The sequence below is a fragment of the Sminthopsis crassicaudata genome, chromosome 6 (genome assembly GCF_048593235.1).
Source record: "Sminthopsis crassicaudata isolate SCR6 chromosome 6, ASM4859323v1, whole genome shotgun sequence".
In the NCBI taxonomy this organism is placed as follows: domain Eukaryota; kingdom Metazoa; phylum Chordata; class Mammalia; order Dasyuromorphia; family Dasyuridae; genus Sminthopsis; species Sminthopsis crassicaudata.
Window position 1 is genome coordinate 192,532,237 of NC_133622.1, and position 19,694 is coordinate 192,551,930.

A 19,694-nucleotide genomic window follows, 5' to 3' on the forward strand; every position below is an offset into this window, starting at 1 on the left:
TGGCTTGTCCAAGGTCACACAGCTATTGAGTGCGTGAGGCCAGATTTGAGTTGAGGAAGATGAGCCTTTCTGACTCTAGGCCAGTACATTATCCATCCCTACCTATCTACCCTTCATATTTTGACAACTATATTTCAATATAATTCTGTTTTCTGTAATCTTATGCATTTTATTTTATGCACTTAATAATGCAATTCTGTGAAGGGACCCATAGACTACTTGCCAACAATGTCTATGATACAAAAAATATTAGGAATCTCTAATTTAGTTCAACTCCTTCATTTTACAAGGGAGAACACTAAAGCTCAAAGTAATTTAAGTGCCATGTCTATAGTTACCCCAGAAATAAATAACAAAGTTCAAATTTGAACCCATATTCTCTGACTCCAAATTGACTACTCTGTCCACCATACCAAATTGCCTCTCTTAGGTCATTACTGTTTTAATTAAGCTTTAATTTTTGTTTTTGTTTTTCTTTTTGTTTTTGTTTTTGTTTTTCTTTTTCTTTTTCTTTTTCTGAGGCTGGGGTTAAATGACTTGCCCAGGGTCACACAGCTAGGAAGTGTTAAGTGTCTGAAACCAGATTTGAACTCGGGTCCTCCTGAATTCAAGGCTGGTGCTCTATCCATTGCACCACCTAGCTGCTCCCTAATTAAGCTTTAATTTAAAAATCATCATCTAGCATTAATTGGGCACTTACTGTTTACAGAGCTCTAGGGATAGATAGAGGCACAAATACTATCTCCATCCTCAAGAAGCTTGCACCCTAGTTGGGGATGCCCCTAAGAGTCCTGTCTATTATCCATCTATTCAATGAAGAGGTCATACTAAGTGATTTCTCCTTGGAAGCCCACTAAGCCTAATCCCTCTTCCACCTTTTAGATAGTTGAAGATTGTTGTTATTTGTCCCAAGATCAAGGACATCAGGAAGGTGTAGACTTGACTGGCAAGTGAATTGGATTTAAATAAGGCAGGGTTGTGGAAAGTCATCAGACTCACTCCTCAGAGCCATTGAACTGCACTGATATGGTAGAGCACCAGAGAGATAGTTGAAATGGTGATTACCTACCTTCTGCTTGGTACTCGATTCTCTAGGAAGGCAGACCCTGGCTTTAGAGCAAGGGAGAAACGTTAAAGTAATTCAATTCCAATAAACATTTATTATTCACTTACTCTGGAGAGATAAAGATGAAAAAATGACAAGCTCAGTCTTTCAGGGAATTTGGTTTCTACTAAGCGGAAACATTACATGTACATGAATCACTATTAAATAAGGTAGAGGCTCATAGGAGCGAAGGAGAGATTGTGAGAGAAGTGCCTTTTAAATCATAAATGTGAGGAAAGCAGTAGTTGTTTTTGTCTTTCAGAGAAAGTGTTCTGGGAACATTTGAATGTGCTGAGTAGTATTTTAGGAAGCATGGTCTGGCAGTACTCTGTTAGAGAAATTGGAAAGGGAAAAGATTGGATGCATATAAGAGACAGTCACAACAGCCCAGATACAACACGGGTGGAGGAAAGAAAGCCGAGGTGCTGGCAGTGAGAAGGAAAATGAAGGGGTGGCCAGGAGGGACTTGATAAAGAAAGGATGGCCAGGACTCAGTTAATGATCTAGGAGGGAGAGAGAAGAGATGACCCCTCGTAGCATGTGAGCTCCTGGAGGGGAGGGATTCTTTTGTTTTATTTTTTGTACCCCCTCAAGGCTTACCCACCAAGGCCTGACATATAGTAGGAACCCGGGAAATCCTTGATATATTGGATTGGATAAAAGAGGCAGAGATGATAAACTTTCAAGTCGGAGTGACCTCCATCGCGAGGGGGAACATGTCTGAGAAATGGAGCGCCATCATGGTTGGCAATACAGAGACATCATGGTTCAGTTGTGAAAAACATCAGGATGGCAGGATGACTGTGCTCATGAGGAGTCGTGTGCCATAGTAGGATTTAGAATTGGGGAAATCATACTTCAAAACCTGCCTCGGGCATTCCTAGCTTTGTTACCCTAGGCATGTTATTTAAACTCTCTGGGCCTCAGTTTTCTCATCTGTAAAGGGGAGATAATTATGCCTGTGGTATCCATTTTACATTATTGTGATACACACACACACAAATTTCAGATTTCTTATTATGATTATTCTGGGTTCTGCCACATAGGATCATAGAAAGTAGGGCTAAAATTCAGAAATGTCAAATAATTCAACCTCCTCATGATATAGATGGGGAAGCCGAGGATCTATAACTGGCCTGAAGTCATATAGATCATAAGTAACGCGGTTGGAATTAGAAGCTCCACATAGGAGGCTTTTTTTTTTATTACAGACCTTGCTTGTGGATTTGCTAGCCATGTGACTATGAAGAATTCTTTCTTTCTGAACCTTAGTTTACTTATTTGTTAAATGAGGATAATAATAGCCCTTGCCCTATCCTAATCACAGGGCCTCTTGATCAAATGGGAATGTAGACACATATTAGTGGTTTGGAAAGTCCACTACAAGGATCTATGGTTTGACTGCTAAGGGAAAGCCCATTTGGCAGGAGGGCTGTGGAGAGAGTGGGGAGGGGGAGGAGAGAGAGGGAAGAAATGGGGGCATCCTGGAGAGCGCTATTAAGAGGGTCAGTGGTCGCGACAGAAGTGGGACTTGGCTGGCGAATAAAGGATGCTGTTATCAACATCAGAGAAAGCCAGACTGAGACTGTGCAGATTGTACTTTGCATATCTGAGATGTTATGCTGGCTAGTTGGGTACTCTTTGAGGTTCCCTCAGGAAATAGTCAGAAGATCCTGGAAAGTGCCATCCCTTCTTATACGAACCCATGGGCTGATCTGTTATGAGTTTCTCTGAGCCTTGATGAGGAGGAACCAGGATACTGACCTATGTCTTTCATGAAAGATACATCTTGTTGTATCTGAATATCAAATCGTTTGGATTTTAAAGTGATTCTCCTAATTATAGATAAACACTATTATCAAGGGTGCCAATTTCTCTAGGGAAGTTGGGTTTTTTAAATGGAGATTTCATATTTTAATGTTACATAAAATTTGAAATGGGCAGCCACATGGCGCCTAAATAGAGTACTGGACTTGAGATCCAGTACTCAGGATCTTCCTGATTTCAAATCTGACCTCAGACACTTAATAGGTGTGTGACCCTGAGCAAGTCACATAACCCTGTTTATCTTAATTTCCCTCTCTGTAAAAGGAAATCAAATTACTTTAGTATCTTTGCCAAGAAAACCCCAGAATAGGTCATGAAGAGTTGGACATGACCGAAATGATTCAACAATAGCAGCAAAAAATTGTGAACCAAACATTACTGTAATTTGGGGTAGTAGATGGTAGAAATATATTATTCAGTTATTGCAATTTGGGTAATCTAGCACCTCCTTTTTCTTTGCAGATGATGGTGATGATTCTGTGGACGCTGGCCCAGCTCCAGGGTCATTGAAAGATGCCCAGGTTTCTACAGACTCCAGTAAGTAGTTGTATTAGGAAGAAAATGTCATAGACAGTTTGTATGTCAGTAAATTTCCCTTTGGGCTATTACTATGTATGGACCTTCTCAGTTAAGGCCAGCGGGATAAGAGAAAGATTTGTGAATAGGTCTGTATGTTGACATGAAAATCTATTACTTCCATTTTCACTCCAGCAAAACCACAACTGACCCGAGATCGCAAATAGCTGGAGTGTTTCTGATACTTGATAAGGAAGGTGAAGGTTTCTTTTACACCCACAAAGGAGAAATACGCTTTTGTCATATAGTTATTTTTAAAAGCTCATATATTCCAGGCCCAAGGTCCACCCAGCCCAAATCTTCTCTATTCAAGGTCCCCTGTAGTGCCATCTGAGGTTTAGCATTTTTATCAATGATTCCAAGGAAGTTTTGATGACAGATAGCTCCCATTTGTAGATGACACAGAACTGGGAAAGATTACTAATAAATCCAGCAATATAGTTCAGAACCAAGAAGATCTCAGGAGTCTAGAAAAATGGGCCAAGCCTAACAAAAATTTAACAAGGATAACTGTAAAATCTTACAAGTGATCCTAGAAATCACATTTTCCCCCTTCTTTTTTTCTAGTGCTACTATATATACTAGCTATGTGAGTAACTTATTTCCTGTCTCTAAGCCAAAGTTTGCATTTGTTGTTTTTTTTAAAACCCAACTGTAAAAAGGATGTGGCAGGTATAGATGCTTCATTCGTGGTTTTAGTGTACCACAAATTCAATGAGTCAGTAGTATAGCCAAAATAGATCATGTGAACCTACAGGATAGGGAGTGGACCTGATTTCACTGGAATTATAATGAACCCTCAGGTGGGAAACTCCCTGCAATTTAAAAGACGTAAAGGGTTGCCTAGAGCAGGACTTCTTAAACTTTTTCCAGTCATGACCCCTTTTCTTCTGAGAAAGTTTTCCGTGACTCTGTGTATATGAAGCAAACGATGAATCATAATTTCATAACCTCCCTATATTGTTATAAGACCCCACCTGGGGTTTTAAACCAGAGTTTAACCAGCTGGGGCCTAGATAAATGAGATTAAGTTATTTGCCTAGGATTTGCCAGCTGGCATGTGTCTTAGGGTGCCTCAAGTCCCAGTCTTTTTTGCTTCCAAGCCTCTGTTTTATTATGCTTCTTCCAATGGGAACTTCATTTGATTGTCTTAGTAGAGGTTTATTGCTCAGAGTGAAGGCTGTGAGAATTTTAATCAAAGCATCTCTGGGAATATGGTATTTAGACCTGGGCCATACATTTGTGTCCCACACACTGACAAGCTTGAGTTCCTGTAGAGAAGAGGGGCCAGGAAAGTGAGGGAGGTGAGCTCTGGAGACCCAGAGGGATTGCTTGAAGAACCTGGGAAAGTTTAGCCTGGCAAAGAGAAGGTCTAAGAGCAGCACCATTACTTTCTTCAAATATTTGAAAGATTGTCATATGGAAGAAGGATTCAACATGACATTTGGCCCTAGGGAGGAGAATTAGGAACCTGAGTAGCAGATGCAAATTTCTACTTGTTAGAAGTCAAAAAACACGGACAATTCATCTTGTTCAGAAGTGGAGCAAGTTGTCTTTGGAGGTGACCCTGTAAGGGGAATTCTTGTTAGATATAACTGAAATGCCCTCTGAAGTCCCTGTGAAATAGGTAATTCTTTGGTCCTGTGACCTTGTGGTCCTTTCTTCTTTGCTCTTTGGAATTACAGTGAGACTCCATGGGTTCTACTAAGCAGGGAAGGTGTGAATAGAGATATCTTTGGAGTTTGAAAAAGTAAGGACAAACTAAAAACAAACTCTCAGACTTTCAGCCTAGATAGCAGCTTAATAGATTAACTCTCAGTTGCCCAGATTTACTCATTACCTAGTATCTTCAGGATGGTAGGTTATGTGGTAGAATGTTATGTGTGTAGTAGGTTGTATGTAGTATGTATGTGGTGGATTATGTGTTTATCTTTTCTTGTTAAATGTAAACCCTTGAGGACAAGAGCCATTGTTCTTTTTTCCCTTATATTCATCTCTCCAACTATAGTACCTGGCATTTATGAAGCACTTAATAAATGATTGAGGACTTGATTGTAGGGAGCTCTCCAGTTTCCTTGCCTCTTCTCTCCAGGGATGCTGAGAGAAGAGAGAGGAGGCTTCATGGGGAGAGGGGGCACATAGTGTCCCTGCCAGAGAAACAGCATTTGAACAGAGAGAATCACAGAATCTTTAACTGGAAGGAAATGCAGATGTTCTGTGTCCCTCCCATAACTCCCTTTTAGCTTCCTCCAGCAGAAATCCATGACAAGTGATCACACAATCTCAGTTTTGAGACCTTTAATGATGGGGAAATTAATTTTTTACCCAGGGCAACTTGTTCTACTCCTACATAGAAAGTTTTGTTAAAATTGTTTTTTTCTTTTTTTAGTTTATTTTTTTTTAAATATTCTTCCCCCCCCCCCCCGAGGCTGGGGTTAAGTGACTTGCCCAGGGTCACACAGCTAGGAAGTGTTAAGTGTCTGAGACCAGATTTGAACTTGGGTCCTCCTGAATTCAAGGCTGGTGCTCTATCCACCGCTCCACCTAGCTGCCCTAAAAAAATATTATTAATAGTATTTTATTTTCTAGATACATGTAAAGATAGTTTTCAAGATTCATCTCAGTAAGATTTTGAGCTCCAAAGTTTTTCTCCCTGCTTTCTTTACCCCCTAAGACAGCAAGCAAACTGATACAGGTTATACATGTACAATATATTTTTTATATATTTCTATATTTGCCATATTGTGCAAGAATAGAAAGTTTTTCTTAATGTAGAGCTTAAATATGTCTCTTTGAAACTTCTATTTCTATTTCCAAATAGAAAAAAATCTAGTACCTCTTCCATTTAACCACTCACCAGCCTTAGAATATCTATGTCATGATTCCCTTAAATCTTCTCTTCTCCATGATAAACATCTTCTGTTATCATGATCTTAGTGACCTTTTCTCCTTTGGTTTCTATTCCTCTCACTGTCCTCATTGAACTTTTCTTCATTGTCATTTGGTCAGTCAACTGGCATGATTGAAAAAAAAAATTCTGTATTTTTTCCCAACCACAAGTAAAGACAATGATTAATGTTAAACTTTTAAAAATCCTCTGAAATGATCAACAGGAGGGTTTCAGAAAGGCCTGGAGAAGACTTACATGAACTGATGCTAAGTGAAGTGAGGAGAACCAAAAGAACTCTGTACACAGCAACAAGATTATGTGATGATCAACTGTGATGGATTTGGCTCTTTCCAACAGTGAGGTGATACAGGCCAGTTCCAATAGATTGTGATGGAGAAAGCCATCTATATCCAGACAGAAGACTATGGGAACTGAATGTGGATCACAACATAGTTTTCCATCTTTGTTGTTGTTTGCTTGCTGATTTTTCTTGTGCAGCATGATAAATGTGGAAATGTGTTTAAAAGAATTGCATATGTTTAACTTATATTGAATTACTTGCTGTCTAGAGGGGGAGAGGGAGGGAGAAAAATGTGCAACACAAGGATGCAAGGATGAATAGTGAAAACTATGCATATATATATATATATATATATTTTTTTTTTATTCATTTTTCCAAATTATCCCCTCCCTCCCTCCATTCCCTCCCCCCGATGACAGGCAATCCCATACATTTTACATGTGTTACAATATAACCTAGATACAATATATGTGTGTAAATACCATTATCTTGTTGCACATTAATTATTAGCTTCCGAAGGTATAAGTAACCTGGGTAGATAGACAGTAGTGCTAACAGTTTACATTCACTTCCCAGTGTTTCTTCTCTGGGTGTAGTTATTTCTGTCCATCATTGATCAACTGGAAGTGAGTTGGATCTTCTTTATGTTGAAGATTTCCACTTCCATCAGAACTGATCATCATACAGTATTGTTGTTGAAGTGTACAGCGATCTTCTGGTTCTATTCATTTCACTCAGCAACAGTTGATGTAAGTCTCTCCAAGCCTCTCTGTATTTCTCCTGTTGGTCATTTCTTACAGAGCAATAATATTCCATAACCTTCATATACCACAATTTACCCAACCATTCTCCAACTGATGGACATCCATTCAACTTCCAGTTTCTAGCTACAACAAAAAGAGTTGCCACAAACATTTTGGCACATACAGGTCCCTTTCCGCTCTTTAGTATTTCTTTGGGATATAATCCTAATAACAACAATGCTGGGTCAAAGGGTATGCACAGTTTGATAACTTTTTGGGCATAGTTCCAAATTGCTCTCCAGAATGGCTGGATTCTTTCACAACTCCACCAACAATGCATCAGTGTCCCAGTTTTCCCACATCCCCTCCAACATTCATCATTATTTGTTCCTGTCATCTTAGCCAATCTGACAGGTGTGTAGTGATATCTCAGAGTTGTCTTAATTTGCATTTCTCTGATCAGTAGTGATTTGGAACACTTTCATATGAGTGGAAATAGTTTCAATTTCATCATCTGAGAATTGTCTGTTCATATCCCTTGACCATTTATCAATTGGAGAATGGTTTGGTTTCCTATAAATCAGGGTCAGTTCTCTATATATTTTGGAAATGAGACCTTTGTCAGAACCTTTAACTTTAAAAATATTTTCCCAATTTGTTACTTCCCTTCTAATCTTGTTTGCATTAGTATTGTTTGTACAGAAACTTTTTAGTTTGATGTAATCAAAATCTTCTATTTTGTGATCAATAATGATCTCTAGTTCTCCTCTGGTCATAAATTCCTTCCTCCTCCACAGGTCTGAGAGGTAGACTATTTTCTGTTCCTCTAATCTATTTATTATCTCACTCTTTATGCCTAAATCATGGACCCATTTTGATCTTATCTTGGTATATGGTGTTAAGTGTGGATCCATATCTAATTTCTGCCATACTAATTTCCAGTTTTCCCAACAGTTTTTTCCAAATAATGAATTTTTGTCCCTAATGTTGGAATCTTTGGGTTTGTCAAAGATTAGATTGCTATAGATGTACCCTTTTTTGTCCTTTGTATCTAATCTGTTCCACTGATCTACAGGTCTATTTCTTAGCCAATACCAAATGGTTTTGGTGACTGCTGCTATATAATATAGCTTTAGATCAGGTACACTTAGACCACCTTCCTCTGACTTTTTTTTCATTAGTTCCCTTGCAATTCTCGACCTTTTATTCTTCCATATGAATTTTGTTGTTATTTTTTCTAGGTCATTAAAATAGTTTCTTGGGAGTCTGATTGGTATAGCACTAAATAAATAGATTAGTTTGGGGAGTATTGTCATCTTTATTATATTCGCTCCGCCTATCCAAGAGCACTGAATGTCTTTCCAATTATTTAAATCTGACTTCATTTTTGTGGCAAGTGTTTTGTAATTTTTCTCATATAATTCCTGACTTTTCTTTGGTAGATGGATTCCCAAATACTTTATACTCTCAACATTTGTTTGGAATGGAATTTCTCTTTGTATCTCTTGCTGTTGCATTTTGTTAGTGATATATAAAAATGCTGAGGATTTCTGTGGATTTATTTTGTATCCTGCCACTTTGCTGAAATTTTGAATTATTTCTAGTAGCTTTTTAGCAGAGTCTTTGGGGTTCTCTAAGTATACCATCATGTCATCTGCAAAAAGTGATAGTTTGATTTCCTCATTTCCTACTCTAATTCCTTGAATCTCTTTCTCGGCTCTTTTTGCCGAGGCTAGCGTTTCTAGTACTATATTGAATAGTAATGGTGATAGTGGGCAACCTTGTTTCACTCCTGATCTTACTGGGAAAGGTTGCAGTTTATTTCTATTGCATATTATGCTTACTGACGGTCGTAAATATATACTCCTGATTATTCTAAGGAATAGTCCATTTATTCCTATACTCTCAAGAGTTTTTAGTAGGAATTGATGTTGGATTTTGTCAAATGCTTTTTCTTATGCATATATTTTGAAAATAAAAAGCCCATTAAATTTTTTTAAAGATTAAAAAAAAAAATTAAAAATCTCTTGAGTTCCAAATTTTCTCCTTTCTTCCCTTATCTCCCCTCTCTCTAAGCAATTTGATATGGTTACATATGTATAGTCAGTGAAAACATATTTCTGTATTAGTCATGTTGTGAAAGAAGACACTTAATTAAAAAAAAAAAACATGAAAAATTACAGAAAGTAAAAAATAAAGTTTGCTTGACCCACATTCAGATTCTATCAGTTCTATCTCTGGAGGTAGATAGCACTTTTTCATGATGAATCCTTTGGAATTGCCTTAGATCATTATATTACTAAGAATAGCTAAGTTATTCACAGTTGATCATTGTACACTATTGCTATTATTGTATTCAGTGTTCTTCTGATTCTGCTCACTTACACTTTGCATCAATTTGTGTAAATCTTTATAGGTTTTTCTGAAGTCAACCTGCTTATTATTTTTTAATGACATAGTATTATTCTGTTGTAATCCTATACCACAATTTGTCCAGCCATTCCCCAATTAATGGGCATCCCCTCAATTTCCAATTCTTTGTCACCACAAAAAGAACTGCTATAAATTTTTTGTATAAATATATTTTTTTAAAAATCTTTTAGTAGTGATGTCACTAGATCAAAGGCTATGCACAACTTGGTGATTCTTTGGGCATAGAACAAACTGCTCTCCAGAATAGAAACTGGCATTTATTAAGTGCCAGCTATGTGCCAGACACTCTGCTAAGCACTAAGGATAAAAAGAAAGAAAGGCAAAATACAGACGGTCCGATTTGTATGTTCTGTTTTGTCAATGTCTATGCCCAGAACCATGCCCAACACTCCAGATGGCCCAGCAGTGGGGGGTCTGTGCTCTTGTTCTGGATAACGGCCCTTGATCAGCGTAGCCTATGATTGATTCCCTTGGTTGTTTTGGCTGCCAGAAGAGGGGTGGAGGAGTTGGTGGGAGTGGTGGTGTGGTCTCTGGGGCTCCATAGGAGCAGCACCTCAGTCACTTTGCTTTTAGCTAAGTGGTAAGAATATTTGGAAGACTGAGATAATTACTTTTCTCAGGCATTTAATAGACTTATCACGACCCAATTAATGCAGCAGGGAGTCTCCAGATGGAACCAACAGAGAAGAAAAATGTTTTTGTAAAATTCCCCAGGTGTCTAAATGCTGCTCACTGGGGAAGGCCAAAAAAGGGAAGGGGGGGGGGGAAGCTTACTTAATCCCTTGGAGGCCTGCTGGTGACTTTACAGATTCAGAAGCTCCAAGACTGTCAGCTCTGAAAGGAACCTTCTGGCCCAGAAATAATGTGATTGTTACCATCTAGGATTATCAGTTAGAGGTGAAAGGGACATTAAAAAGCCATCTAGTCATTTCACAGATGAGGAAAACTGAGGCCCAGAGAGAAGAATGGATTTATTTGTCAAGGTCACATATACTCAGGAACCAAACCTTAGACCTCCAGATCCTTTGAGTTCAGAGAATTGCTTTGTAAATATTGGCTATTTGCAGAAAAGATAACTGCTTGTCTTCTAGGGTAGGAAGAAGTTCCCAGTGTGCATTAAATGTTATCTGCAGCCACAGAGCCTCCATACCAAGTCATTTCCCCTCTATTTGTGGAACCCTCAGCAGCAGGCATGCTAGAAATAATGGCTTTTCCCCCCTCTGATAAAGTCAGATGATTATGTTGGCTTCCTGCTCAGATCAAGGGGTATTCTTGTTTACCCCACAAAAGAGAAGAGGACAGGAAATGGCTTTGGGTTTACCACCTCTTTCTCCCATCCTCTTGCTATATATATATATATATATATATATAGTAATGTGATTATCTTCTTGTCTGTTGTCTTCTGACCATTAGCACACTCTCAAGCACGCTGGGAATTTTTTCCTGGTCTCACATTCTCTGACTGCAGGAATCATTTTAGCCAAAAGAAATAACCCTCTCCAGACAAATGGAGAACAGCAGTTGTTAGAACCAGTTACTGGTTTAAATGAGCAGCCTGAGTGAATAGATTTGGGCTGCATTGCAGGTGAAGGCCATTATAATCTTCCTCAGGCTCAGATTGAACCATGGCCTTCCCTTGCTCGGGCACTTCTGACCATTTCATCTTAATTATAGGATAAAATACAAATTCAGACTGACATTTCAGGAATCATGTTTATAACCCAGCACAGTATCTTGTATGTAGTAGGCACTTAATCAGTGCTCATCTTCCTGCTTCCAGGCTCAGCACCTTGTCTGCTCCTAGCTCTACCTGTAAAACAAACAATAATAATGATTATATAGTCCTTACCTCTCTAGGATCAAATGAATGCTGCATGTAAAGTACTTTGCCAACCTTAGAATACTATGTAAATGTCAGCTCTTAATCATCATCATCATCATCATCATCATCATCATCATCATCATTATTTGAGAGGCAGCCTTATGTAATGGCCACAGAGGCAATCTTGAAGCCAAGGGGTCTGTCTGGATGCAAAGTCTGGGTAAATCACTTCACCACCTGGGATTCTAGACACCTCTGTAAGACATAAGACCAAAAGGAGGTGTCAGCATATCTCATTAGAGAGCGTTTTCTTGCCTGAGAGTTCTCCATAACCATGAAATTACAGCTGCAATTACTATTTCCCTCCCTAGTTCTTCATTACAGGTAATCAAAATTACTAGGCGTAAAAAGAGCAACGGAGAGATCCACAGTTGGTGTTAGTAAACTGTTGCATTTAACTAATATGTATCTAAGACACAACATCAAAAGTAGAAGAGATTTAATTCAGGAAATACAGGACCAGAAAGTCCTAAGTACTTAACAAAAGCAAAGGATAACAGGTAGATGGCACTTTGGATACCCACCAAAGGGAAAGAGCCCCCGAAGAAGGCTCCTGACATACTGGCAAGGTCCTCTTTGTGGGATTCATTAAATATGAAGGAATCTGAAAGGAAGGGGGCCTTTTTTTGTGTGTGTATTTTTAATACACATTGTTTTATGAATCATGTTGGGAGAGCAAAAGGGAAAAAGAATGGGAGAGATTAAAAAACACAAAGAAGTAAACATGGCATGTGTTGATTTACATTCAGTCTCCTTAGTTCTTTTTCTGAATGCAGATGGTGTTTTCTGTCCAAAGTCCATTGGGATTGCCTTGGATCACTGAACCACTGAGAAGAACCAAGTCTTTTATAGTTGATCATCGCACATTTTTGTTGTTATTGTTTACAATGTATTCTTGGTTCTGCTTGTATTGCTCAGCATCAGCTCATGTAAATCCTTCTAGGCCTTTCCATAATCACCTTGTTATTGTTTTATAAAAAATAATTTTCCATTAGCTTCATGTAATGAAGCTTGTTTAGCCCCAATTAATTCTTTGCTACCACAAAAAGCTGCTACAAACATTTTTTTGCACGTGTGGGCCCCTTTCCCTCCTTTATGATTTCCTTGGGGTACAGACCCTGTAATGGCACTGCTGGATGAGAGGGCATGTGCAGTTTGATAATTTTTTGAGCATAGTTTCAAACTACTCTCCAGAATGGTTGGATCTGTTCACAATTTCACCAACAATGTATCAGTGTCCCAATTTTCCCACATCTCCAACATTCATCATGATCTTTTCCTGTCATCTTAGCCAATCTGACAGGTGTGTAGTGATGTCTCAGAGTTGTCTTAATTTGCCTTTCTCTGATTAACAAGGATTTAGAGCACTTTATCATGTAAATGAACCTTATAAATTACAAAGTAGTATTAAGACATTGTTAAAAACCATATTCCTAGTCTATAGTAAAAAGAAGCTGCCACCCAAATGCCTTATAAAGAACTGCCAAGCAAGGAAATACAGTATGGAAGGTGTGCCCTTTTCTCCTTATAATATTTTCTTCTTCTTCTTCTTTTTTTTTTTTGGTAATCCTTATGCTATTTAGTGTAATGGAGTTAGCCTATGTTTTCCTGTGGGATTCTGGGAGTCAGTCTGTGCTTGGATCAGGGAACCATTTGGGGCTAAGGTTAGAAGTCAGCCAGAAACTATATCAGGCCTTGATCAGATCCATGCCAAGGATTACTTGGTAGCCAGTTGGGCTCTGGCTGGGGTCTGATTCTGGTTGGTTTTTTTTTTTTTTCTTTGTCTCAGCTTTTTAATTTTTTCTCTCTGGGGATCATAACATAATGTTTTTATTTTTTTGTTGTTTGCTTGCACTTTGTTTTCTTTCTCATTGTTTTCCTTTTTGATCTGATTTTTTTTTGTGCAACAAGGTAATTGTATAAATACAGATGCCTATATTGGATTCAACATATATCTTAACATATTTGACATATATTAGATTATTTTCCATCTAGGGGAAGGGGTGAGGGGAAGGGAGGGAAAATTTGGAACACAAAGTTTTGCAAGGGTCAGTGTTGAAAAATTATCTATGCATGTATTTTTGAAAATAAAAAGCCTTAATTTTAAAAATATAATAATGAGCAAAAAAAAAAATTTTTTTCCTCTTTTTCCTGTTAGGCAAACAGACCCTGAAGATCTTTGATGGGAACGATGCTGTGAAACGTAACCAGTTCCGACTGATCACCATTCCCAGGATAGCAAAGACAGGGGAGGTTGTGGTAAGTGATGGTATAGTCTCAAGTGGCAGGGGATGGGTCAGCCCCTAATTTATAGCCCCCAAAGGGGCTGCAGATGGGTGGTTCTAGGCCATTCTACTTAGTCTTCACTGTACTGTCTCTGCTATTCAATTGAATAGACATTTATTAAATAACTTCTCAATATAAGACACTGAGCTTGGATACAAAGTAAAAATTCAGAAAATAATTCCTGATATTGAAAAACTATTTTACTGAGGGCAGGGGAGGACACCTTATTATTGTAGTTCACAGTTAAGTTGAAGAAGGAGTGAGGTAACACTTGGAGAACTTTTGGGAATGCCTTGTAAAGGGTTGAGCCTTGAAACAAAGATTGTGAGAAACAGATTCTAGGAAGATCGTGTTACAGGTATGGACAACAGGTAGAGCATAAAGTGCCACGGGATGGTCATTGTTGTTTGTCCTTAGTTCTCCAAGAGGACCATGACATCAGGGAGGTGATGTTCTGATATGCAAGTGACTTGGATTTGAGAGAGGGAGGGCAGAGCAAGGTCTCCTGCCTCACTTTCTCCTCCAGAGCCACCTGAGTCCAGTGGCAAGATATGGATCAGGATGACTGGAGATGGCCCTGGATTCCAGTTTGTTTGGAATATAGAATACAAACTACCTTCAAAGTACATAAATGGCTAGATAGATAGATGAGAACTAGGTGATGGAGAGCTGAAGAATTTATATTTTTTCCTAACATCATTCTGGAACCTCTGCAGGGTTTGGACAGGACTGTGATATGCTTAGATTTATGTATAAAGAATGTTATAATGTCAACCATATAGAAATTGGATTAGAGAAACAGAGAGACCAATTAGGAGGCTATTCAGTTTATTCATTTAATATATGGCCATAACTTGTTTAGTCATCCCCCACTTGAACATCCACTCAGTTTCCAATTCTTTGTCAACACATAAAGAGCTGCTAAAATATTTTTGTATAACTGTGTCCTTTTCTTCATTTTTTGATCTCTTTGGCCAGGTCAAAAATTTAATAGATTATGATGTGTAGTTTTAAATCCAACAAATATTTATTAAGCATCTTCTGGATCCCAGGTACTGTGCTTGTTCCTGAGGATACAAAAACAAACATGAGAAAGAACCTGAATTCATGGAGCTTACATTCTTCTTTTTTATTAAATAACATTTTATTTTTCTCCCCAGTTACTTTTCAAGAAAAAATTTTTTTTTTTTAATTTTTTTTATTATATATATATATATATTTTATAATATTATCCCTTGTGTTCATTTTTCCAAATTACCCCCCCTCCCTCTATTCCCTCCCCCCGACGACAGGCAATACCATACATTTTACATGTGTTACAATATAGTCTAAGTACAATACATGTGTGTGAATATCATTTTCTTGTTGCACAATAAACATTAGAATCCGAAGGTATATGCAACCTGGGCAGACAGATATTAGTGCTAACAATTTACATTCCCCTCCCAGTGTTTCTTCTCTGGGTGTATCTACCTCTGTCCATCATTGATCAACTGGAAGTGAGTTGGATCTTCTTTATGTTGAAGATTTCCACTTCCATCAGAATACATCCTCATACAGTATCGTTGTTGAAGTATACAGTGATCTTCTGGTTCTGCTCATTTCACTCAGCATCAGTTGATTTAAGTCTCTCCAACCCTCTCTGTATTCCTCCTGCTGGTCATTTCTTACTGAGCAATAATATTCCATAACTTTCATATACCACAATTTACCCAACCATTCTCCAACTGATGGACATCCATTCATCTTCCAGTTTCTAGCTACAACAAAAAGAGCTGCCACAAACATTTTGGCACATATATGTCTCTTTCCGCTCTTTAGTATTTCTTTGGGATATAATCCCAGTAGTAGCGCTGCTGGGTCAAAGGGTATGCACAGTTTGATAACTTTTTGGGCATAATTCCAGATTGCTCTCCAGAATGGCTGGATTCTTTCACAACTCCACCAGCAATGTATTAGTGTCCCAATTTCCCCACATCCCCTCCAACATTTGTCATTATTTGTTCCTGTCATCTTAGCCAATCTGACAGGTGTGTAGTGGTATCTCAGAGTGGTCTTAATTTGCATTTCTCTGATCAGTAGTGATTTGGAACACTCTTTCATATGAGTGTCAAGAAAAATTTAAAAATTTTTTTCAAAAAGGAATTCATGTTTCTCTGTTTCCAGATAGTATGAAAATTTAAACACCTTAAGGATCAATTCTCAAAAAAAAAAATTAAAATTAAAAAATAGTTCCAAATGGTCAATGACATTCACAAAACCAACATTGTTCAATAATATTAACTGAAAAATAGAGTGATTAAGAGAAATTCATGTGAAATTACCTCAAACTACATTAAGTATCTCCTATTATGAAGGACGGAATACACACACACACACATAAATATGTATACATAAATGTAATGGCAAAACAATTTTAATACTCATTTTTACAAGATTTTGAATTCTACTTTTTCTCCTTCCTTTCCCTCTTCCAAAGCTGGTAGGCAGTTTATAAGTGTTGATCATCACAGAATGTTGCTGATTCTGTGTACAATGTTTTCCTGGTTCTGGAGCTGAAATTTTTATTAAGATAAACATGTATAAGATTCAGGATAGAAAATGATTTTGAAATGAGATAGTATTAACAGATAGGAGAGAAGTCAAGAATGATCCATATATAAGTAGCACTTGACTTGAGCTATTAAGAAAGATAAGCATTATATGAACTGAGGTAGAGAGTGTACTCCAGGTATAAGGAACAGCCTGTGCAAAGGCAGTGTTGGACGATGAGATATCATGCATGAGGGATAGGAGGTAATACAGTTTGGCCTGAATATAATTCAAATAATAATAATGAGCTACATGTAAGATTTACAAATTATTTTACAAATATCTCATTTTGTCTTTACAACAAACTTAGAAGATAAGAGAAATTATTATCCCCATTTTACAGAAAGGGAAACTGAGACATGTAGTGGTTAAGTGACTGGACTAAAGTCAGTGTCTAAGGTTAAATTGACTTGAACTGAAGTCTTCCTGACTCCAGATCTAGCCCTCAATCTGTTGCACCACCTACCTGCAAAGGGGAGTGGTAGGTCATAAGACTGTTGTTTTTCACAATAAAAATGTAAGCTCCAGAACCAGGCAAACATTGTACCTACTGTATCAGCAACTTTGTGTGATGATCAACATGTATAAATTCTTTCAAACTGCCTACTAGTTTTGGAAGAGGGAAAGAAGGGAGAAAAATATAGAGACAGAGGGAGAACTGCAAATCAGGATAACTGGAAGTATGGCGGTGTCCTTGACAGAAATTGGAAGCTTCCAAAGAGGAGTGGATTTGTGGTGGAAGTATAACAAATAGTGTTTTGGACAAAATGAATTCAAGCTCCCTCCTGGAAATTAAGTAGAAAATGTCCAGTGGTTGGCTGGATGGGACTGAAGGTCAAGAGAGAATTGAAGACTAGATATATAGATCCCAGAGAGATGCAGGTCACTCCACCAGAGCTGATGAGATCACCAAAAGATCATTAGAGAAGGAAGAAGGGTTCATACAGAGGCTTGGGACTTTCCTATACCCATTGAGTCATCCTTTAAGTATTTCAAAAACTTTATACGTATATTTTTTCTTTTTTGAAGAATAATTTTTAAAATTTTATTTTTCTTGAGGTTTTTGTTTTTGGTCTGTGTTTTCTTTTGCAACATAACTAATAACTAACAAAAATATGTTTTGTATAACTGCACATGTATAATCTATATCCATATGTTTGGCTTCTCAAGGAAGGAGGAGGAGAAGAGAGGGAATTTAGAATTCAAAAACAAAAATTGTTAAAATTGTTTTTACATATAGCTGAGAAAAAATAAAATAAAAACATTCTTTTAAACAAATTGATGAATTGCTATACAACAAGCAAGTTAGTTAATTATTCAAGGGCCAAGAAAAACATACAGCTTAATTCATTAACTAATTAATTTCTAAAGAAATGACTAACTGCCTTTTCTTCTGGTCTTGCAGGAGGCAGCTTTAAGGGCTTATTACATTAATGAGGACCACCGAGACTTTGAGCTCCAGACTCTGGCTCAGCAGGCCATGGCTGATTGTACAACTCACAGAAACGGAGGCCCAGAGGATTCCTGTAGCACTACCCTCCCCTCCGGGTTCAGAGAGTCCATTCCTGAAGCCTGGATCATCCATGCTAAGCCCAAGGATCATGAAGTTATAAAAATTTACCCAGCTTGGCTGAAGTAAGTGGAGGGGCACCTACTAGTCAGGGCGAGAAAGTCAGGACTTGCTGACTACAAAGAAAGTAAATTATTCACTAGACCATGTTTCATCTCCAATAATTACATTAGTGAGGTATCAAAGTAAGGAAAGTCATTCCTAATCAAGGAATCTGGAGGCTATAGCCATCTGTTTACAACCAGAAATTGTGAATATTGATGTGGATGGATTTGTTATCCTGGATCCAAATGGAGCTGATTGGTTTCTCCACTTAAAACAAGGATAAGTCCAATAGGGTGCTAGTAAATATTTAAAAACTAGCTCTTTGGGGGGGGAAATGTATACGTAATACACTTCTGAATTTAATTGGCATTAATAACATTTTTTCCATCACTTTCATAAGTCTAATCAGCCAGAAAAAAAAAAAAAAGTAAGTCAAGCTCTGATTTGTAGTATTTGCCAATATCTGACATATAAATGCTCAGGCTGAAAATTTAACAACTGTCTCTTGTGAGCTGGTTTGAGTTGACTCCAGCATATTTTTGGATGAGGCCCTTTGTACTGAAATGGTTAGGAATTTGTGAACCCTGTTATTGACCCCTTGTGGAAAATTGGCTCCCACTCCTTTGACTCCCCATACATCCCATATTTTATACAGCCTTTACGTGAATATAGCCCAGACAGGCACTTTCCTTTTCCCAAGAGATCTAAGTAGCCTGTTGAGAAATTCCAGCCACTTAGGATCCTTCTTCCCTCCAGGGTTGGAATGGCTTATGTCTCCATTCGAATCGACAAAGAAAGCACCGCTCAGACAGTGATGCAAGAAGTCCTCCCATTGCTGGGGCGACAGGTAAAGTCAGACTGACTTCTCTGAAATTTATGGGATGTTTCCTTTCTGGGATGATTCTCAGGCTCCTCTCTCCTATAGGTTTTCCGAAGTTATCCTGTTATATTTGGTGCATCAGTTAGTTAATCATTCAGCAAACTTTTCTTTTCTTTTCTTTTCTTTTTTTTAATAGTATTTTATTTTTCCAAATACATATAGTTTTCCACATTCACCTTTGCAAAACTCTGTGTTCTAAATTTTTCTCCCTTTCCCTCCCCAAGACAATGAGCAATCTGATATAGGTTACCACGTGCCATTCTTCTAAACTTATTTCATATTTATCAGAGCAAACTTTTCTTAAGAGCTTGCCACCTTCAGGCTCTCAGCTATTCTGGGTAAAAGCATGATTCAGAAGAAAGAACACGCTAGAATTAGGTCTAAGGATCTAATTCAGTCCTAATTCTACCACTTTACTAGCTCTGGTCTTAGTTTTCTCCTTTTTAAAATAAAAGTCCAAAATAATAACCACCATGACAGATACAAATGTAACCTTTTGAAGTTAACAGAGTGCTTGCAACAAGAGTAAATATGGAAGATTTTCCATTTTGTAGATGAGGAGAG

At 37.9% G+C, this 19,694-nt stretch overlaps 1 protein-coding gene across 1 annotated transcript in view; it reads left to right on the plus strand.

The window, feature by feature from the left end:
• DGKQ (diacylglycerol kinase theta) overlaps positions 1-19,694 on the plus strand; it is a 103,764-nt gene that overhangs the window by 39,386 nt on the left and 44,684 nt on the right. The window contains exons 7-10 of the mRNA XM_074273413.1: positions 3,395-3,469; positions 13,916-14,016; positions 18,041-18,270; positions 19,007-19,097. Of these exons, the coding sequence (XP_074129514.1) occupies positions 3,395-3,469; positions 13,916-14,016; positions 18,041-18,270; positions 19,007-19,097 (497 nt within the window). The remainder of the gene's footprint in view (positions 1-3,394; positions 3,470-13,915; positions 14,017-18,040; positions 18,271-19,006; positions 19,098-19,694) is intronic.